The sequence below is a fragment of the Typopeltis vanoorti genome, chromosome 18, assembly GCF_054136105.1.
Source record: "Typopeltis vanoorti isolate ZY-2024b chromosome 18, IOZ_Tvanoo_1.0, whole genome shotgun sequence".
Taxonomy (NCBI): Eukaryota; Metazoa; Arthropoda; class Arachnida; order Uropygi; family Thelyphonidae; genus Typopeltis; species Typopeltis vanoorti.
This window is the reverse complement of record NC_143566.1, coordinates 39,306,169-39,330,215: the sequence shown is the minus strand read 5'-3', so window position 1 is coordinate 39,330,215 and position 24,047 is coordinate 39,306,169. Positions and strand designations below refer to the sequence as shown.

Here is a 24,047-nt window from a genome sequence, read left to right as displayed (position 1 = left end):
TACATCACCAGTTTTATTATAATTTGTTTGAAATGAAACATTATCAATATTACCACAGATTTTATTTCACAGAGTAAGCGTCGACTCAGCGAAAATTGTATAAATAAAAAAATAAAGCCACTTAAAAATAATATCAAGGAAATTTACCAGGCTCTTTTTGATATTACGGAAGATGAAATCAAAGATATCAATTATAGAGTTCAGACAGACAACTTAATTTCAAAGATTTATTCGTTTAAATTTATTTGCTCTGTTCATGTTTAGTAGGAAATCTTAAGTCTTGTAAATGTTGCAAGCAAAACAATGCAGAATCTGACATTTGATATAGGAAAAATTACAGAAAATCTTGATTATGTTATACAAGAACTAAATACTCGCCGAACAGATCAATATTTTGAAAATATTATTAGAACTGCAAAAGAAGTAGTAGCAAACGATCTTAATATTGATCATATTTTTCAAGACATCTGCAAAATAACAAAAAAAAATTTTTTTTTTTTTTTGGTTACTAAGCATCAGATGAGACAATGCATGATCCTAAACAAAATTTTAAAATAAATTTTTTCTTCACGATTTTAGACACGACAATAACTTCAGTCATGGAAAGATTCATACTCTTAAAACAACATAGTGAGGACTTTAAAGTTATAAGAGACATTAACAAATTAAAAGATTGGAGCGATGAAGATTTAATGAAACATTGTATAAAGATTTGCACTTAAAACTGAGCGACAATCAAGACAATCCATTCCAAAAATATATAAAAAAAAAAAAAAAGATGAGAATCAGCTATAAAACAATTGTACCATCACTCTAATCTCTTTTCCTTTTAATTAAGTATGAGATCATCAACAGCCAGCTCTATCACCACCTGGAACCCCCATCAATATTGATTCTTCTGCTCTCACTTCACACCTGATCGCCAAATGGATATTATTTTGGGCACAGTATCATGAAAAAATTAGAAAAACTCAAATGATCATCAAGTGACATTTTGAAGGCATTTAATTGGGTCTAGCTTAGAGGTACACTTACCACTCTGCCATCTCATTGTGTGTCTTCTATTCTTTGTAACTGGATTCTCAGTTTCTTCCTCATTGTCCAAGATGTTTTCCAACCATTGAGAAAGTTCTTTCACTCACATGCTCTTCTTATACATATACCTTACTAGACTGTCCTCACATTCTGTCCACAGTTTTTCTCAAGCATATACTTTCTTTATTTGACAAACGTCTCTGTCATGTGTAACTAAAATAAAATCCCTCTTAGAGCACCCCACATATCCAGAAAACATTACAAGCTTTTTTTCCAAAACCACTGCCTTAAGTATCTGTAGTATTTTAAGGCCATCATCATTGACTTAGGTTACCTAAACACAATCCTATCTTCTTTCTTGCAAGAAAGATCTCAGTTCACCTACTTTTACATTTTGAAAATGTTCAAATCTCTTTTTGAACTGACAACCTCTAGCCTATCTTGGCACAAGCGCATCAATAGCCTATTCAACTTTCAGAGAACTTGGTGTCCTGTTCTGATTTTGATATATATTTCTCCTTATTTAGCTGCTAATCCTACATAAATTTCAAATCCACCCAACATTAGCTTACAGTTATGCCATTTGCTGTCCAAAAAGTAATTCTTCATATCACCCAGAAAGGGACAGTCCAGTGAACTGACGACCCATCTCTTTTACCAGATGCTCCAGTCACTTTCTCATAGATGTTTTGTTTTGCTCCCTTTATTTATTTTGTTTTCTTAAATAAAAATGTATTTATTTCCTAAGTGCTCTTTCACTGAAATGGCTACCATCCTTCCTGAATTAAGAAGAAATTAATGCTGCTCTTAAATGTCATCCAACTGCTGTCGGACCAGATCATATCCATTGCATGGTATTAAAACATCTGTCAACATCAGCCATAGTTTAACTGTTGCACCTTTACAACAGAATTTTCTGTTGAAAGTTTTTTCACTTGGTTATATTGTAAATTAAAGATACCAATAAATCTTGGTTTCATCCTTTGTCCAAGTGTAAGCACCCAGAGTTTGCACATGAAGTAACCTCGTGACAGAGCAACTCATATATAGAGAGTAATGACTTCACATCAATTGCCTTAGTATCCTATAATGCATTGCACATATTCTTACAGATGTGTATAATCCTGTGCATTATGGGAAGAGCCACTACCAGACTGGTTTTGATCTTTTATTGAGTGGAAACCAGACCCAGAAGAGATATAATGCATTGCATATATTCTTACAGATTTGTATAATCCTATGCATTATGGAAAGAGCCACTACCACTGGTTTTGATCTTTTATTGAGTGGAAGCCAGACCCAGAAGAGATACCATGGTTGAAGTAATACAGAAGTCATATTTCCATATACTAATAGCCAAAAGGTGTCGCAATTTATCATTAAAATACTTTGGATTAGAGATAGATTTTGAAAGTTTTTTACTTGGTTATATTATAAATTAAAGATGCCAAGAAATTATATTCTTAGTTTCATCCTTTGTACAAGTGCAAGCAAACAGAGCTTGTGCATGAAGTAACTTCATGACAGGACAACCTTTCTATAAAACTTAGTATTATACATGTCTCTAAGGATGTGTGTTGCATTATGGGATACTAAAGCAATTGATGTTAAGTCATTAGCCTCTGTATATGAGTTGCCTTGTCATGAAGTTTCTTCATTTGCAAACTCTGTTTGCTTACACTTGGACAAAGGATGAAACCAAGAATACGATTTCTTGGCATCTTTAATTTAGAATTTTCTGTGAGAGCATATTTCCAGATAAGGAAATTATAATTGCCTTTCCTAAGCCAGGGAATGATCCAGAATTCCCAAATAACTACTGTCCAGTTGCTCTGACTAGTTGCTTGTGCAATATTCTGGGATAAAATGGTTAATTCTCATCTTTTATGGTTTCTTGAGAGTGAGAGAGAGAGAGGGATAACTTTTTTTTCCAGAATGATATTTCTCTTCTGAAAATAGCATTCTACTACTGATCATCTAATCTGCCTGTAGGCATCCATTAGAGATGCCTTCCTAAAATGTGAGCATGTAGTATTGGTTTTCTTAAATATCACTCTGCTTAAAGATTTGGAAAACTGAAAGACTTGTGTAATTTTGGTCTTAGAGGAAGTCTTCCTCTTTTTATTAAAAACTTCTTATCTAACCGAATCTTCCAAGTCCGAGTGGGAACTGCCCTCTTTTTCTCCTAAAACCAAGAAGAGGGATTTTGTTTTAAGTGCCACCACGTTTTTTTAAAATCAAGGTCAACCTTATAGAATAATTTCCTCCAACAGTAAGTAATGCCCTCTGTTTGGATAACTTTACCATCTTCTGTCCCTCGTGTCTTTCTATGAAGGTCATAGAAAGACAGCTGCAGCAAGCCATTAACCATTTCTCAAAATGGGCACTTGCAAATGTGTTCAGATTTTCACAGTAGAAGACAGTTTGTGTGTACCTTGCCACAGACATGGTCTTCATCCTGACCCAGAACTCTGACTAGGATAATCGTTAATCCCAGTTGAACTGGAAGCCAAGTTCTTGGCACTGATATTTGACAGCAAACTCAGTTTCCTTCTTAACATACATCAGTTATGAGACAAGTGCCAGAAAGTAATGAACATTCTATGCATCCTATCTTCAACTCACTGATGTGCTGACAGATGCTCTTTGCTTTGTTTGTACAGGGCATTGATAAGATCAAAACTTGATTATGGATCCCAAGTCTATACTTCAGTCAGGAGAGAGTACACTTCCCGTGATTGCTAGACCCTATTCCTAGTCTGTACATTGAGGCAAACAAACCACCTTTGTCACTTTGAGGGCAACAGCTGAGACGTCTCTATCATGCTTAACTAAAATAAAATCCTTGTCAGAGCACCTTACATATCCAGCAGTATTTTGGCCACAATTTGGGGATTTTACATTTGACAAACTGTTATAAAATCTTTTGGTTTGCTCTCCTACAAACTCTAGAGAATACAGTATGCAACACAGCCCGAACATCACAAAACACATTTTCACCATGGTATTCATGCATACCAGCATGTAGCTTTTTTGTTTGTTTGTTTGTTTCAGCAGGCTATCAAAAAATTTCCACTACTAGTAGTTCTTCGAAGCTCATAGAACCGAATACTCTCATTTTGTGTGTGTGTGTGTGTGTGTGTGTGTGCACGCACAGCTAGCTCAAAATTGGAGGACCTAGTGGGATTTCTGCCATCTTTCCAGACAACAACATCATATCTGCACAAATACCACTAGAATAACTTTACAATAGAACTTGCACTATAATACATATCAAATTCCATTGCTACCAAAGGTGCATAATATATTTATACTCAACAAGTTCTCTTCATATTCAGGTAATAAGAAGTCTAGAGCTACAACAACTTTCAGTGCTCTCTCTGAAATTGAACATTTCCTCTGTCATGTATAGGAAGCTACGCTTTAATGAATGCTTTTGTTAGATGCTAAGCTATGCTGGGATTAAGAGAAACAAGGCTACAGATTTTGCAGTGAGGCAAGCTCATTTCTCAAACATCCACCATCTGCCTGTATGACACACAGATTATTATTGTGATCTAAAGATCCCTTGAAGTCAGACTCTTCTAGCAGGTCCCTTTTGTAATACACACAGCTCATTATACCACGCCTTAAACATGTTCAGATTCTCTGCAGACCGCACACTATAAAGCAGTGCATTCTAATCATTTACAACTCTCTATGCAAAAAAACTACTTCTCACTCCCTTGCTCACACGTTCCTTTTACAGCTTATGAAAGCCTCTCCAGTTTTAATCCTTTAACAACCCTTTACTAGTAAAGCTCTATCATATCACCCCCTCTTCCTCCTATCCACTACACTCTACAAATTGCATTGTCTCAACTTTTCTTCATATTCAACATTCCAGAAATCAAACTATTTTAGTCAATCACCTCTGGACCCTTTCCAACATTTCTTCATCCTTTTAAAAACCCACTGACCACAGTATCTGTGCACAGTCCATATGTGGCATAATGGGAACAACGAGAATATAAGATTGGATATTAGGAGATTGCTGAGAAGGATAAAATATAATAGTGTGATAGGAAAGGTAGTCATTGCATTGCCCAGGTATAATAGTGATGAGATGAAGTGGAGAGCAAGAATTATGAAAATGATATGTTAGCAGAATTGTGTGAAGAGGAAGGAGTGCAGTTTTATTGTGCAGATATATTGTTGGAGTTGGAGTAAATAAAAGATTTTGTGGTGATGGTGGATAAAGATCAACATTTTATTATATTGCCTAAATTAAATTCCCTTTATAATTCACACTTACAGCAAAAACAAAACAAAAGTGCACATATGCAACAATAATACACTTGCCGCTGCTTATTTCTGCCAACTAGTGGCATGAATATCATATGTTTAGATGTAGTGTTTTGGCAAAGTTGCAGCTGGTGACTTGTCTTATGCTAAAAATATTAAAGATCATAAATTGAGATAATTAATAAGCTTTTAAATAATGAAAAGTTTTTATATCGGTGATGGAAGTTTTGGCGACTAAACAGTTGTTTTCTAACAGCTGAGTCATGTCATTATGCCCCTCAGCCATTGGCTAGAGGTTCTTAACATCAGCTCTAATTTTCAGCTGACGGGCCTTGTCTGTATAGTGAGCTATGCATTTATTGGTTAATTTCTTTCATGCAAAACAAAATTTAATTTGTATGTATTGTAACAAGTAAAAAAATTAAATAATTTAGAAGCGTATAAAATGATATCACATAAATCATTGACATGCCAGCAAAATTTTCATATGTGCCACCTCTGGCATGCATTCACCATGCTGGTGTAGGCCTTTCTGTTTACGTGATATGCTCTTAATATTTCTAAACAATATTAGCAATTTTTGAACAAGATCACTAATAAACTCAGCGTGAGAATGTTTTGATTAACCTACATGCTACACCAATTGCATTAATGTTACTCATTGATTGGTCTAAAAATAAAACTTAATGACCCAGTTTAATGACCAGGTACAGTTTATAAGTGTTGTTAAAGGTTGCTTTATTCAGGTTTATAAGTGTTAGATGATTTTTTATCATCCACGTGAGACCCTGTTCTGCTTATTGGAGACCCTGATGTAGTTGGAAATTTTCCAGGTGTTATTCTATAGAGCAGGGTAATCAAATTTTCTAATTAACCCACAGTATAATGTACTACTTTTACAACCTTTTGTGGCCTCAATTATTATTATAAAAACCACATGTCTTTATCTCTAAAAACCTAATTGTGCATTTTGTAAGACAGTACAACTGATTCACCCAGTTGACTGAGTGCCAAATAACCATGTTTTTACTTTATTTTACAGTGAACACTTTATGATACTGAGATAATTCCCTTTTAATTTATTTATTTGTAGCATTTTTGAATCCATCAAGCCACATCAGATAATTTGATTTAATTATTTATGATTTCTGAATTTTAGAAGGTGGTCTAGAAGAGAAGAAGCTGATTTTTACAGGACAATCTCATCGTTTGGAGTAGAATATAATCGAAAAGGACAACACTATGACTGGAGAAGATTCCGTGCCATTGCTCGTTTGGAACGAAAATATGATGAAACATTAGCTGAATACTTCAAATCATTTTATGCAATGTGCAAAAGAGTTTGTGGTAGAAGGCTAACTGAAGAAGAAGGTAAATGATTTCTGTATTCATGCTGTTTTCTTATTTATTATTACTTACTAATGCCAAGTGCTTATAATGCAGAGCTGAACTTTGGATTTAAATCATATCCTCAATGAAAACCAGTTCTGAGTATGTAAAATTAATATTTCTGCAATTGGATTTCTAAGCGTTATGTTTTAAGTATCTTGTAGGTAATGATTATATAATGAACAAATTAAACAGTAACGGTCCAAGAACAGAATCCTGCTGCATGCTACTAGTCACAGGTCTTCTTTTGGACTCTACTCAAAATGTACTATTGCAGTGTTGATAATAGTCCCAGAGAATTACAAAGACAGTCATGGCTAAGATATTAATTGTGCAGGGTATTCAGTATGTGGGAATTTGTGAGATGCAATGTGAAAATGTGTATGTGAAGGCAGTTCACTGTTGAAATGATTGGTTGTTGGGTAATAAGCAAGAGTGATGAAGAGTTGCAAAAAAACAGTAAGTTGCAGAAGTGTGGCAAAACTGAGATAGCAGCATGGTAAATGAGAAAAGAAAAAAAAAGGTGTAAAAATTCCACTGTTTTTGAGAAGAGAGGATTGGAAATTAATGAAGATGAACAAAGTATGAATGATGAAATTGTAAGTTAGAAGAAAAATAACATAGAAGTGGTGGAAATTGAGGAAACCAAGATTTCTTTAATAAGAGAAATAACATGTTTATAGAAAGCCTTTTACAGACAAAATCTACAGAAATTATTAGTGAGTGGTGCAGTGAGAGAGAAGAGTAATGAAAGTATTACTGATCATTTTAAAAATAGAGTAAGAGCAACCATGTTATATGCCATTTGCATGATTGATTAGATATGTGTTCTCAATGAGTTTGAAAAAAATAAAAATAGTACTTTCCTAAAGTGAAGACCACAGATATTAGGGACTAGGTTAGAATATCATCATCATCATCAAATTCCTGCCATGTACCCTCAAGGGGTGTACAGGATATGATAGTATTACATGAATAATTTACATCATTACTAACTTCCTACTACAATTTTCTTCTAAATCAGTCTGTTACTTATCACGACTCCAACATTATCAGATCTTATATTTCTCTCATCTAAGGCACTTTGTACCGTATCAATCCATCTATATTTTGGTCTTCTTCTGGGTCGTTTTCCTGCCAACCTGGCAGAGAACACTTGTTTTGCTAAGCTTTCCTTGCCCATTCTGTTTAAGTGACCATACCACCTGAGATCAGCTCTGCTAACGCATTCCTGGATGCTGACAATGTCAAGTTCTTTCCTAATATCCTCATTTTTTATATGATATTGCCATTGATGCCATCTGTTCATGCCTCTAATCTTTCTCAGGACTCTCATATCTGCATTCTCTAGTCTTTGGTTAAGTGCTTTACTTCTGACCCAGCTCTAGATCCATAAGTTAAAACTGGTTTGAACACTGTCTTGTATATAGCTAATTTAGTGTTCTGACTAATTTCTCTCTTATTCCATATGAATTTATTCAATTGACTTCCTACCATACCAGCTTTGTTGATTGTGTTGTCTATTTCCATGTTTAATTTACCATCTTCACTAAAAATCGAGCCTAAGTAGCTGAAATGTTTTACTTGTTCCACAGGTTCTCCATTCACAACACAACATTTTCAACGATTCTGCCTATTTTCATTGTCTTTGTCTTTTTATTGCTGACCTCATACCATGTCTGTTACAACAGTTATTCAATTTAGTCAGGGAATCTTGCAGACTAGTAGCAGATTTATTTAGAAGTATAACATCGTCTGCATAAAGCAAAGAACTGATATTAACATCTCCAATTTTGATATCAGGTTTAATACCACTTTCCTTCATAATATGATCCATATAGATAATGAATAACAGAGGGAATAATGTACATCCTTAGGTTAGAATATAAACAGGTAAAAAGAAAGTGTTCATAATTTTGCTCATTGTAAATGATTTAAATGGCAACAAAGTATGGAATTGTGAGAGAATGTAAAAGAATATGAGTTACTGTAAGAAGTGAAAAGAAGAGTGAGTGAAAGAGAGAGGGAAGTTTGCAAGTCTTTTTTTTTTTTTTTTGATAGTGCGTGCTAAGGGTGAATTAGAAAGAAGGGCCACAATTGCAAACAAGTCAGTGTATTAAGTTAAGGGGATAATCAATCTCTCATTATTTTAAAGCCAGATACGATACGAAACTCTGAGATTGAAATTTAAGAGTTTCATGCCAAAGAACTATCGGCGAGTCCAAGCGCAAGTCAACACCTGGGTAGTAGAACACTAGGGCAACTCAGAGCAAAGGTGGAGCAAGCTCCATCACTATCCTTAATATTTTCTCACAATGTAAAATGCACCTCCTAAGAGATGTATTACTATTTTTACATTATGAGGAGAGATCACTACCCAGACTGGTTTCGACCTTTATTGAGGTCTTATCAGTGAGTAGGTAGACCTGGATGATACCAAGGTTTAAGTGAACCAAACTTACATACCCTTACTACATGAATTGCCAGGACAGTGTACCCATATATATATTATTACTACGATAAAGAGCCAAGAGGCTATTTTTTTCTGGCGGCATAAATTAAGTTAAGGGGATAATAAATCCCTCATTATTTTGGTTTCGTATCAGGCTTTAAAATAATGATGGATTTATTATTCCCTTAACTTAATTTACGCTGCCGGAAAAAAATAGCTTCTTGGCTCTTTATCGAAGTCAATGTATATATTGCGTAAAAGGAACTATGTGCAGTTTTGACATTAAAAACATCTTTATACCAGCATTATCAGAAATTTTTGTCATGAAAAAGCTTTACTTTATGTGGAAGAGTTAAGGTATGAAAGTGTCGCATTCCTTTTGCTGTGCATGCATAACACACAGAAAGGAAAACTTATGATAAAGATGTTGTTACCACCTGCTGCAACACGAAAAGCAGCTTCGAAAACTTCTAAATATATGGCAGTACACATGATCTACTTGGTTCTGAATGTTAATATTTGGAGTGAATTTGAGATAAAACTACTTGTATATGACTTTTGGATTGCATTTGAATGGACTGGGAATGGTTATTTTACTTCGTTGTCTATATGGAGTGTTTTGAGTAAGAGAAAATGCGAAAATCAGGGAAGATAATGCTATGGTGGATGTAGATGAGTAAGTATGTAGAAAAACTTGAGCTCAGTGAGTGTAAGAATATGAAAGATCATAGAGTGTGCAAGTTTGGCTACTCAGAACTAGTAGACCCAAAAGGATGTTGCAATTCATGTATACAAATGGCAGATGCATCAGAAACAAATGATTTTTTTTTTTATTGGGCTAGTTTGACATAACTTTGCCAAATATTATGGGCATTATGGAGGCTTGGTTGATGGAGAAAGTTAGTTGCAGCAATAAATGTAAAGGATACTGTATTTGCATAGAGAATAGAGAGAACTGGATTATTATTATTATTATACAGGCACCTTCATGGTGTCTGGAGACTCATTGTGGGAGACACGATCTATCTACACAATCTATCATACCTCTCCTTCAATCCATTAACAGACAAAGCACTCATTCCACTCATTCACAACTCTCGAAGTAAAAAATCTAGTCCTCACACCCATACTAACCACACCTTTATTTAACTTCCATGAATGACTCCCTTGTTCTGGTCCCACTAGCCGAGTGCTAAAATATTTCCTCTGCATTAATCCTGTAAAACCCTTTAAGGAACTTTAATGTTTATCATATCCTCTTTTTCTTTTATCAACCAGTTTCTGCAATCCACATGCCCTCAATGTATTCTCATAAGGAACAATCCACAGGTTATCACCATCTTGGTCACTTGCCCTCTGAATCATCTCCAGACTTCCTCATCCTCAAGAAAATCAGTGGACCAGACTTGAGCACAGTAATCCTGATGTGAGCATATCAAGGCCTTATAAAGAGAAATGACAACTTCCTTATCTCTACTTGTTAATATGTTCTTCAATAGCCAAGTAATCTTGTGGACACCTTAGCAATATGTCCTCTAAGCTTTAACTCTGTCTACCACCATCCCTGAATCTCTAGCTTCATCTATTTCCTGGAGTACAGTGCCATCAGTGTGTGATACACGGCTTGTAATCTATTTATTCCAAAATGCATAACTTTACATTTCTGCACATTAAACTGACACTCGTTATCTTTTGCCCATACTGACAGCCTATTTAAATCGTACTGCATGCTTTCCACATTGCCTTGATTAACTGTTACTCTACCCAATTTCACGTCATCAGCAAACAACTGAATATTTCCTTTCAGGCTATTTCCGACATTATTTATGTACAAATTAAACAGCAATGATCTTAGCACTGAACCTTGCAGCACACCACTAGTCACCTGTTTTTGTCTCAATTCTGCCCGTCCATATACCACTTTTTGATATGTTCAGCAACCACCCTTTTATCCACTTAACCATTGTCATATCCATCCCTATTTGTTCTAATTTGCATAACAGAATTCAATGGAGTATTCTGTCAAATGCTTTTGCAGAATCCATCAGAATCATCTTGCAGTCATTTCCTTTATCCATCTCAGCTGTTACTCTATTATAAAAAGTTAGTAAATTACTAAGGCATTAACAACCCTTTACAAAGCCATGTTGACCTTCATACAGTATCATATTTTTGTCTACCCATTCTTGAATTCTCTTTTTTACCAATTTTTCTAGTACTTATTTAACACCACTCTGGAGATACTGATTGGTCTATAATTTGCTACTTGTAGTCGTAAAACCTCCCTTATGCATGGGAATTATTTTGTCCTCTTTCCACTCCCTTGGAACTCTCTACCAGAGCTGAGGCTTAAAGAGCGTAATTGTACATTACACACTCTTGTAAAACCCTAGCTGTGATATCCCATCTAATCCCACCATGGTATTTACATTGAGATTGTGTAATTTCCTAAGAACCTCCAATTCATCCACCTTTTCTTCCACATCAGTGTCTGTTACATATGCTAAAAGAGTAACCTCACTAGGATGATAAATCCTTGCAAATTGGTCAATAAGTAACTCAACTGTTTTATCTGCTTATGTCTCCTTGTGACTGTCATCACTCATTAAGGTTATTCTTCCATAGTCATTCTTCCTCTTACTTGCCACATAATGAAGGAACTCTTTGGGATTTCCTTTGACCTGCTTGGCCAGATTCTTCTCATAATCTGATTTTGTCTTCTTTACCATGCTAGTCACCTTTCTCTTTATATATCCTCCACAGCATTTTCTCTTTTGCAGCTCATGCTTAATGATATTAGTCATCCTTCTTATTCATATCTGATTAACGCTTCCTTACCTTAGGTATACAATTTAATATTGCTTCCTCTAGATGAGATGACTCTTAACTATATCCATGCACTACTAACATCCTTACCCTGCAGTGTTTATGCCATGGCACAGATTTAAGTTAAGTTTCTTCCTATGCTTGTCATAATCACCTCTGTAGTTCCACATCCTCGACACTTCTGCACATGGCAGAAGAAGGCGAATCTATTCCAATAATAGAGTAATCAATCTGTTTCATGGGATGAGTGTTTATTATTACGCATCAGAAAATTAGCTTTCCTTTTATGAACATTCTAGTTTTTAAAGTGGTAAATTCTCCCAAGTCAAGATCACTTTCATAAATCAGGGGCAATGTGGTCAACTTAGTTATGGATGGCTCTTCTTATCCTATGGCCAGGTCCAATACTCTCCCACCCCTAGTCCCTTCCATCACATGCTACCTTAAGTAATCATCTCTTAGTAGTTGTATAAATTCTATTTCCTTCCTGCCATGTGATCTTTCTTAATTCCAGTCTATATCTCCAAAGTTGAAGTCCTCCATAATAATCACTCAACCTGTACTCATTATACTAATTTGGCAATGCATATCTTCCAGATCATTCGTGGAACTCCCTGGCCTATAGCAACAACCAACTGTGCATTTTGTCTTACTTGCCTTCATTTCACACCAAACTGCTTCAAATGAACATCTATTCTATCTCCTATTCTTTTTGGCTGCATTCATCTGCTGTCATCAGCAGTACCCCTCTTCCATTCTATCTTCCCTGTAAATACTAATCCCTTCAGATTCTATCCCTGTATCTACATTATCTGCTGTTAGCCAAGTTTCAGTAATGCCTATAACTTTTGGTGAGATTACACTGACCAATGCCAAAAACTCTTCCCTCTTGTTACTAATATTTCTGGCATTAATACATAGAAACTTCGGCATCCCTTCCCACCCACCCCCACCCATCTTTACTTTCTGAATTAACTACTCTATTCAATATTTTTGCTTGAGACCACCCTAATTGCTTATGTTTCCCCAAATTTTTGCCTTCAGCATGCTCATTGAACACCAAAATCATTTAGATGCAGTCCATCAGCATTGTATAAATCCTTCTTTCCGTCAAACATGGACCATGGATCCACAAATTCTACATCATTCCATCTGCACAATCTACATATAGACTCACTAGCTATCAACATCCCCCCCCCTCCTTCTCAGTTCGCCTCTATCATAGTGTGGTAAGAGACTTATAATCTTCACTTTTGCCTCTTCTAAAACTCCTTTACATCCTCTCTCATAGAATTCTTCTTGCCTGTGAAATCATTTGTACCAACCAAAACAATCATTTCCTTCAACTTACCTTTTTGTATCTGGTTGGCGTGGCTAATATCGTGAATTTTTCCTCCTGGAAAACACTATTTTGTCACTATTTTTCTCCCCTGATCGTTGAATCTTTATTATTCATTTGGGCTGCCTGCTTCTTTCTCTTTTCAGCTCTACTGATCTCTTGCCACTTCTGCAATTTTTCAATTTCGTGCTTTGTCCTATGAAGGATAACATTCAAGTGCACAATTTCTTAATTAATGTCCATTTCATTCTCCTCTATTTCCATGGCCACACGTTCAACATTATTATCATCATTTTCCATCCTACCGTCAGTACTGTCCACTCCAGTAATATTTGCTGTGTTCTTGTCACCTAACAGACACTCATTTTGAAACAATTAATACACTCTCTCTCTCTCTTTCTCTCTCTCTCTCTCTCTCTCTCTCTCTCTCCAGTTTCAGTTTCCTTCACATATCCTTTAATTATCTTGACAAATACATTTCACACACACACACTTCACTGAATAAAATCCTGCAAATTCAAATCGCCTGACAACTTGGTCTTTGCTGTCATTGTATGTCCATGTATTGGTGCCATATTGAAACCAGCGCCTTGGTTTTGAGTCTAGCTGTGTGCAGTGCTGGGTTCCCTTTTTTGTATAGAAATTGGCTAAAGAGGTGGGCAATTCATTGCTATCCCATCCCAGTTGTTTGTATGTTTTTCCATCGTAGTGGACAATGGATGAACAATGGTTGTGTCAGGATCTTTTCAAACTATAGGTTGTAAACAATTAGTATTTTAGAGCCATATGTAAGTTAATGGTTAGATAATTCATAAACCTTACTCAAAAGACCACACATGAAACATTTGCACACCACATTAGGCCATTTTTAAGCAAGAGGGTGGTCTTCCAGTGGTTGTTTTAAATTCATCTACCAATTCGAAAAGTGCAAGTACTATCCACTCAGCCACCTAAGTTGGCAAACTCACAGTCACTTTCAAAAACCTTTCAAAGTTTCAAAACTCGGTCATTGTTTGCCCACTTATAAATTCCTTTATTACCTTTCCATTTAGTAATAATAAAATTAGCTATTCATTTGTAAGATACTTGTGGCATGTTGTTATGTTCCATCGAGTCATTTTTGACTCCTGGTGATTCTATGAACATATGTTCCCCATTCAGATCTGTCCCTAGCCATATCTGTCGGAATTTCCAGTTGCTTCTTTAACTCCATCCACCCATCTAATTCTTGGTCCATCAACTTTAGCAAGCATCATCATCTTTTCCAGACTGTCATTTGCTTGCATAATATGTCCAAAGTATGATAATTTTTGTTTGATGATCATAGCTTCGAGGGAGCAATCTGGCTTTATTCTGTCTATCACTGATTTATTGGTTCGCTTTGCCATCCATGGTATTCTTAGTAAGCATCTCCAAACCCATAATTCAAATACATCTATCTTCCTACTTTCATTCTTTCTCAGGGTCTAACTTTCACATCCATACAGTACCACAGGGAATACCATCGCTTTCATGATTTTGATTTTTGTTGCAAGGCTGATATCTTTAAAGATCTTGCTTAAATTTGTCATTGCTTTCCTTTCAAGTAATAATCTTCTTAAGTACAATACCCATCTACTTCAAAATCATTAAGTTCACGTTGCCATAACTTTTGTCTTTTTGAGGATAAGGTTAAGGCTATATTTAGCACTTTTTTCTTTAACTTTCATAATAAGTTCCTCCAAATCTTCTTTGCATTCTGGTAGCAAGGTGGTATCATCTGCATACCTCAAAGGTAGAAATTCTTTTGATATTCCTGTGCTCTTTTTATTATCTATCTCACATTGGAGATCTGATCCTTGTTCCTCTGCCTTTTCGAAATCCTGCCTGTTCAGTATACTTCCACCAATTTTAATGCCAACTGAAGACTCCTCCAGCCCTGCCATTCTTAAAATGTATTCGCTGTACAAGTTAAACAGGAATGGAGATAAGGTACATCCTTGTTTCACCCTTTTACCTTTTGTGAAATACTCAGTTTCTCCAAGATCTGTTCAGACAGTAGCTTCTTGTTCACAATAAAGATTCCTCAGAAGGATAATGAAATGCTCTGGTACTCCCATTGTTCTTAACACATTCCACAGTTTCACATGATCTACAGAGTCAAAAGCCTTACTATAGTCAAGAAAACAAAGGTAGACATTCTTTTGATATTCCTGTGCTCTTTCTATTATCCATCTCACATTGCAGATCTGATCTCTTGTTCCAATCATATCCTTAGGTATACAATGGCCTTTTCAAAATCCTGCCTGTTCATCTGGCATTTCTCTTCATGAATGGTTCCAGTCTTTTCTGAATGATCTTAAGTAAGACTTAAGATCATTCGCATGAGAAATCAGTGCTATAGTTCTGTAATTTTTGCACTCTCTTGCATCATCTTTCTTCAATAAAGGTATGTAAACTGATTTTTTCCATTCCTGAGGCCATGTAGTTGTGATCCAAATTCGTTGACATAGAGCTGTTAAAATTTTAAGTACCTCTTCTACTAGGGCTTTGAGCAGCTCAATAGGTATTCCATCCCCTCCTGGGTGCTTTCTTACTGGATAGCTGTTGCAGTGCCCACCTCACTTCACTCTCCAGTGGTAATGGCTCCTGTGTATAATCCTGCTATTCACATTTTTCAGTAACTTTGGAGTCCTTTCTGTAAAGGGCTTCTGTATATTCTTTCCATCTTTCTTTGATGTCTGCCGCTTCTGTAAGATATCCTTTTGATTACTTTTCAATATTGTCACCTTGGTGCTGAACTTCCCTGATTTTTTTGAAAAGATCTCATGTTTTTCCTTTCTTGTTTTGGTCTTCTATTTGTTGGCATTTCTGGTTAAAGTATTTTCCTTGTCTCTTCTGGCTTGTCATTGAAACTCTGCATTCAAATGCTGTACTTCCTGCAAATTTCCTGTGGCCTTCATTTTCCTCCTTTCCTGAGCAGTTTGATGGCATCTTCTGACAGCCATTTGAACTTCTTCTTACAAATTGTCAGAATATTCTTCTTTGCTTCTGTTTTAATTATATCTTTAATTTCTTCCTATAGTTCATCTCCTCTTTCACACAAATTTGAGCGTGTTGAATCTGTTCTGTATGCTAATATTATATTCGAGCCGTACGTTTCCAAGATCATATCTGATTGACATTTGTGTTGTTTTCAATTTCCGTAATTTTACATGTATCATAACCACTAATAATTCATGGTCTGTTCCGCAGTCTGCACCTGGAAGTCTTTTAACAGTCTATTTCATTGTTGTATTGTCCATCAGGTGATATCCATGTGTACAATCTCTGTTTGTGTTGTTTAAAGCAGGTGTTAGCAACAAACAGAATTCTCTGTACAAAACTCAACTAGTCTCTTCCCTGCAGTGTTACGAATACCTAAACCAAACCGACCTGCTATTCCTTGTTTCACTTGTGGCATACTTGGATATAGTGTGCATATTTCAAGTATGCCATCAGCATTTTAATACTTTGTGGAGGAAGACTTTTCACATTTTGAAATACATAATCTGTGATTGGTTTTTGAAGCAACTTTAAATATTTGTTTCTTTATCTTCATACTCATATAATGTTCAGTAACATTTTGATGTTCCAAAAGACCTCTTCAAATTGCATATAGTGACCTTAGCCATCTTTGTTGCAGTCCCTGCAGATGTAATTTACAAGCACCTTTTTATCATCATCATCATATGGAAGTTATTTTTTTAACTAAGAGAGCTTTCCATAATCAGATCTTCATATGGGATATGAAGATCTGGGGATATGTTGTAATTCCCAGATCTTTGTCCTCAAATTGCTTGAGAGTTTGAGGATATTCATTCCAGCTGCTTGAACACTGATAATTTCTATACAGAAGTATGTATTTTTGACTGTAGATCCATGTGTGTTTGTAGGCCGGTTTGCCTGTTCTGATATGCAAAAAACCTTAGTTTCCAGAATGGGGAACCCTCTACCTCTGTATGAGACTGGCTAACTCACCTTTTGTTGAAAGAGACCAGATAAAGGTTCCTCATGTTATAGATGGGAATTGAGCCCAGGTCTTTCTGACTAAAAGGCTTCGTCTGTACCAACTGAGCTCTTATGAAGAAGTTATCACCACTAAGTATTGAATCAACTAATAAGTTCTCTAGTGCTTGTGGCTACCAGCCAAATCCTTGTGGATTTTAAACAGCAGAAACCAGGACCACCAAACTTATATGTAGTTTCTCGTAATTTCAAGAACTGTAAGGGGATTTCCTTCCTTCCATCATCTGGGTGCCAAAATCAGAATTCTTGCCTATTTTATTAAAAAAAAAAAAAAAAAAAAAAAAAATAGCCAGTAACATCATACTGATTTCACTGTTTCTTCTTCCTCCTCAAAAAAAAAAAAACCTTTTGCTGCAATACTTAAAACACCACTCCAAAGATATTAATTGGTCTGTAATTTGCTACTTCTCTCTTGGAGACACCTCTATATAATGGAACTGTCTTATCCTCTTTCCACTCCCTTGGATTTTGCCAGGGCTGAGACTTAGATTAAACAACTTCGTCAATGGCACTAACAGTTCACTTGCACATTCTTGTAGCACTCATGCTGATATACCCTCCAGACCTACTGCTGTGTTCTCGTTGGTATTTTTCAATATACCGAGTACTCCCAGTTCATCTACCTCAGTTCTCACATCATTCTCTGTCATGTCAGTAACAGCAAAGTCACCACCACTATTTCTTCTGCTTCTGTCACTTTCCTATCATCAGCACTAAGTAAAGTGATCTTACAATGATCACTTTACTTAGTGCTGATGTAAGTAAAGTAAAATGATCTAGCAAAAAAAAAAAAAAAAAAAAAAAAAAAAAAAAAAAAAAAAAAAACTCTTTTGGATTTACTTTGACCTGCTTAGCTATTTGTCACTCAAAATCTGATTTAGTTTTCCTTACCATACTAGTTATCCTTCTTGTTTGTGCTTTCTCTTGCTCATGAGCATGCTGATCACTTTTTTATGTTCCTTCCGCAATGCTTACTTTTTCTGCACCACCCGCTTGATATTGCTACTTATCCACTTAATCCCTACTCAGCACCACTTCCCATGCACTAATAACATTCATTCCATTCCTGAATTGTACTTATAATCAACTTTTCCAGCTTGTGCTTTCTGTTGCTCATGAACATGCTGATCATTTTTTTGTTTATATTCTTTCGGCAGTGCTTTTTTGAGATCCTGCTTTATGTTGCTACTCATCCACTTAATCCCTACTTGGTTTATCCTCCTGGCCCTGGGTATGCAGCCTGATACTGCTTCGCTCAAACAATCACTGACTTCTTCCCATACACTAATGACATTCATTTCATGTAGCTTTTTATGCCATGGCCCTTCTCCAATTTGCCTCCTAAGTTTGCCATAATCACCTGCTTTGTAGTTCCATATAAACCCTTTTCTTGACTGAAAATTCCACATGTAAAGCAACCTCCCAGGAGAAGACTGCATGGTTACTTCCCCGATTTGAAGTAGATATTTGCTACTCTAACTCGTTAATTCGTGACGTACTTAGAAGTGACAGGAAAAAAAAACTGTGTCACTTTTCAATATAATCTCCTTTTACTTCAACACACTTTTCACATCTTTGAATTAACATTTCTGTGCCCTTGGTCTGTACTTTTGTCTGCAAAATGGCCTAAAACTGCGTCTTTTACCTCATTTTACCTCATCATCTTTTGTCATGGCAAATTTTCTTTCTCGAGGGTCTTTCTTCAATTTTGAGAAGAGGTAATAGTCATTGGGTACTAGATCTGTGCTGTAGGGTGGGTGAGTAGTCAATCTCCTGGAAGCCACAGCCCTTCACTGCAGCCTTCACAACAATAGCTGTATGGGCTGGAGCATCATCGTGAGGCAGGCAAACACTGTGACTCAGCATTCCTCATCTTTTCTCCTTTATAGTGTCACACAGTTTGTACAGGAGTGAGGCATAATATTCTTCATTCTCAGTGGTACTCCTTTCCTTGAAGTCAATAAAGAGAATTCCCCAACAATTCCAAAAGATTGTTGCCATGATGATCTTGGTGGACTGTGAGTGACCTTGGGTTTTCTTGGCAGTGCTTAGCCTGGTTTGCACTCCCTTTTGGAAAGAGGATCATAAAAAATAGTACCATGGTTTCATCCCCAGTGACATTGGATTCCAGCACTGCTCTCTGATTCCCTTGGCAAAGCTCTAGAAACTTGCTGGAACAGGTCACACGATGCTCCTTCTGAATTGAAGATAAGTCAGGGCACCCACTTTGCATTGACTTTCGTCATGTGAAGCTTCTTGTGAATGATGCGAAAGACAGTTGTTATAAAAAGCCCCAACCTGAGATTTTTGAGCTTCAGCCATCTGTCATTGAGCAGTTCCTCCTCAACAAGAGAGACATTTTCCTCGGTCATCACTTCCACAGGTATACCATCACGATGATCATCTTCGATGCTCTATTCCTAGGCGAAACTGTTTAGCCCATTCCTTCACAGTGGAATATTAAGGAAATGCTTCACCATAAACGCATCCAATTGCTGTTTGCTAGCACTTGGAGAAAGCCGTTCTTTGGTGAAAACCTTTATCACACAGCTACTTAGCATGCCACTTGTTAATCAAATGAGTGCCTCCAACTGATTGACAAAGGTAGAACTGGTAATTAATTTACGGAATTCACAACGTATGTGAAGTATATTAATTAAAGATACTTTATTGAATCACTTCTACATTTCGGCAACGTCACATTGCCATCTTCGGGAACATAAAGATATGGTATGTGCACTAAGGAACTAACAAAGCAAATGAGGAAGAAAGTAATAAACTAATTCTGTTCCTAAAGTCCTAATGGTGCCCTCTTGCGGGCTAATTTGGTAGTCTTGGCCGTTGGGCTGAAGTTCTCATAATGAAAGTCTCCCAAATTTGGGGCAGTTTCATGCACCCAAATTTGTTGAGGTTAGGAACGTTTTTTAGAGCTGCTGAAGATTCTTTGAACAATCTTTCGTATTTAAACTTGCTGCGATGGATTATTTTTGTTTTCTTCCAACGAATTTTATGGTGGGTATCTAAGGCATGGTCTGCCAACCCAGAGCGGCTGTACTGGTGAAATCGGATGTAGTCTTGGTGTTCTGAAATCCTGATATTTGTTGTTCTGCCTGTTTGGCCAAAGTAGGACAATTTGCAGCTGCAAGGGACCTGGTATACACCAGGTAGGTCTAGGGGAAGTGGTTGGTCTTTGGTAGAGCGGATAAGGGATGCCAACTTTTTATATGGTCTGTAACAGGAAGTAAGGTCATATTTTTTGAGGATATTAGTTATTTTTTCAGAGGTGCCCTGGATGTAGGGGATAGTGATAGACTTGGTGTAGTCTTTATTGTGGAGGGGGGGGAGGGGGGTTGTGGTTAATAGGTTTTAATATTTTTTGGATTTTCTTGGGGTTATAGCCATTGGCTAAGAAAGTGTTGAGGATGTGGTTTAGTTCAATAGTCAGGGCCTTGTCATCTGAGCAGATTAATTTTGCCCTGTTATATAGTGTTTTTATCATCCCATATTGTTGTGAGGGGGGGGGGATTGCTGGTGAATGTATCTGCCAGTGTGGGTGGGTTTTCTGTAAACAGAGAAAACCAAAGATCCATCAAGCTGGTGGGTGATTGAAGTGTCTAGGAAGGGGAGGGTGTTGTTTTCCTCTTTTTCTAAGGTGAACTGGATTCTGGGATGTTGGTTGTTTAAGTGTGTTAGGAAGGAGTGGAGTGTGTCTGAGCCATGTGGCCAAAGAGCAAACACATCATCCACATAACGAAGCCAAATAGTGGGTTTTTGTGGGGCGGAGTTTAAGGCTTTCTCTTCAAATGTCTCCATAAAGAAATTGGCCAAGGGTGGGGAAAGTGGTGAACCCATGGCTGTCCCCTCTATCTGTTTGTAGAACTTTCCTTGTCAAACGAAATAGCCTGAGTTCATTGTGAACTGAAATAGGGCTGAGATATCGGGAGGAAACTTGGCTTGGATGAGCTCAAGGGTTTCTTTGAGTGGGACATTAGTGAATAGGGAGGAGACGTCAAAACTGACCATTATGTCAGTGTGTTGGAGTGTGAGGTTTTCTATACTGGCTTTAAAGTGGGCTGAGTTTTTTATGTGTGATGGTGTGTTGCCAGTGTAGTGTGTGAGCGTTTTGGCTAAATGTTTGGCTAATTTATATGTGGGGGAATCAATGCTATCCACTATGGGACGCAATGGCACATTTTGTTTATGTATTTTTGGGAGTCCATATAATCGGGGGGGGTCTAGAGTTATAAGGTTTAAGTTTGTTGGTGACTTCCACAGGCCAAGAAGTGACCTTCTTAAGTCTTACTACTAGAATGACAAAGGTAGAGTTGAAACTGGTACACTAAGCTCCACATAGATGGTGCTATCTGTAATGCATGGCATTTTAAAATTGACACAAACTGTGTATGTCAGACCGGAAACTTTTAGAACCTACCTTGTAGATCTTGGCAGTGCTTAGCTTGTGTGCTTGGTGCTGTTGCCAGATCCAACACTCTCAAATCCATGGTCCACTCTATCACATGCCATTTCAGGTAATTATCCCTGAAATGGCATGTGATAGATTCCATTTCCATTCTGCCATGTGCCCTTTGCTCCTTCCAGTCTAAATCTTTGTAGTTGGTCGCCCATGAAAATTGCTTGATCTGCACTCGTGGTAATCTGCCAATGCATGTCATCCACGTGTTCTTCTAGATCCCCGTGTCTATAGCAGCAACTAACAATTTATTTTGTTCTATTGGCCTGTATCTCACACCAGACAGCCTCAAATAAAGCAATTTCCTCAGATCTACGATCTTCCTTAACTTCTATTTTGGTTGGTTTAAGTTGTTCAGCTATCATTAATAGTCCCTCCCCCCTTCTTGTTTCCTCTGTCTTCTCTGATAATACAATATCCATTACATTCTCCCTGTAACTATGTCATTCTCTGATAACCAGGTTTCACCGATGAAAATAATTTTTGCCCAAGTCAAGCTGACTAAAAATCCTCTCCTTTATTTCTGATACTACTGGCATTTGTGTACATGCATTTCAACAATACTTCACAGTTATTCTTGCACTCTTTGTCCCAGTGGTGGCTAGACTCATGCTTGATTAATTAATACCTCCTCTTGATTTTTCTATTTTTTTTTTTTTTTTTTTTCGTTTTGCACTTACAAACTCTCACTGAACAACACTTTCTTCAAACAAAACCATTCAAATGAAGTCCATCAGGCATACAGGACCTTTCGTCCATCAATTTTACTCCACACTTCTGTATACTGCTCATCACTCCTCCTACACAATCTCCTCATTGGCAATCATGGCCTTTCTCAATTCCAATCATACCAAGACAGCAGACTTTACAATCTTTGCTTCTTGCAACAACTCTTGCATATCCTCTCTCGTTGCATATTTCTCACCTTAATTCATTCACTTTTTTCTGCAAACTTACAGCTTCACTAATATCCTTTATTATTGCACCTGGGAAACATGCTTTCATCGTTTTCTCTACTCTCTTATCATCAAATCCCCATGCAATACTTTCTCTTTTCTCCCAGATATCAGTCTCTTCATTCTGCTGCTCCCAACATAACTAGCATTTCTTGCATTTACTCACAAACCATTCTCTCCGTTCACACTCTTATATCACAAACTATTCACTCTTGATAACAAACACCTTAAAGACAGACTACATTGCACTAAATCCTGCATAATTAATATCATTCAACATTAATGTCTTGATCACCATTTTTCTTGTATGCATCGGTGGCATAATCTAGAATGCTATCTGAAATAATATCATATAATAATAGTCATTATTAAGCAACACAAAAAAACAGTCAGCAGCCAAAAATAAAAAATATAACACCGATTATGTTTAACAATATTAACAATATTTACTAAAATAAGGATTTACTTATCTGAGCAGTGCATGTATCTCAAGCATGATGAAGGATGATTCTAGTGCCCTCTCCAATTGCATTTGTAAAATTTGCATTTGTAATATGTTTTCGTTTCTAATTTTAAGACTTAGAAAATAAAAGAATTTTAATTTTTAAAAATTAATACTTTTTTTTTGTTAAATATTAATTTAAACACTGTATTAATAATTTAAATAAAAATTTAAATGAATTTTAAAAAATTATAAGATAATTTGAGAATTGCTTCCAACAGAATTATATTTTCGATGGTTGGTTTTCAGCAGGTGATCACTGCAAATAATTGGCGGAACTATCCTCCCTGTTTTCAGATCTGTTGACATGGTAGTGCATCTTAGATATGTTTGTTAAAAATACACATCTATCTTTGAAAAAGATTTATGATTTAACACTATTTTGAATTCTGACATTCACAAAAGTGAGATTATTATTATGAGACTTTTTCCTAGCTCAGAACTGCAATGTCTACTGTATTTTGTTTCTTTTAAAATGATTCAGTTAAAATTGAAGGTCATTTCAAACTTTTTATTGAAAAATACTTATTTCAACATAGTTTTATTTCCTGGTGATCTTATCTTTAGTACCAAAACATTGTTTTGTAGTGAATTTAATATTTTTTTCTACATAGAGTAATATTTCCAAAACAAAAAAGAATTGGAAAATGACATTGCACATTTAGTTGCACTGCATTATAATTCAAAGGGAGTAACATCTGCCAATTAAAAATTATGTTACTTGATTTACTTTTTTGTACACACAA

The 24,047-nt window shown here is 36.3% G+C and overlaps 1 protein-coding gene across 1 annotated transcript in view; it reads left to right on the top strand.

Annotated features, from left to right (window-relative positions):
* Window positions 1–24,047, top strand: part of kis (chromodomain helicase DNA binding protein kismet) — a 945,984-nt gene that overhangs the window by 648,043 nt on the left and 273,894 nt on the right. The window contains exon 36 of the mRNA XM_090408660.1: window positions 6,479–6,690. Within this exon, the coding sequence (XP_090264786.1) occupies window positions 6,479–6,690 (212 nt within the window). The remainder of the gene's footprint in view (window positions 1–6,478; window positions 6,691–24,047) is intronic.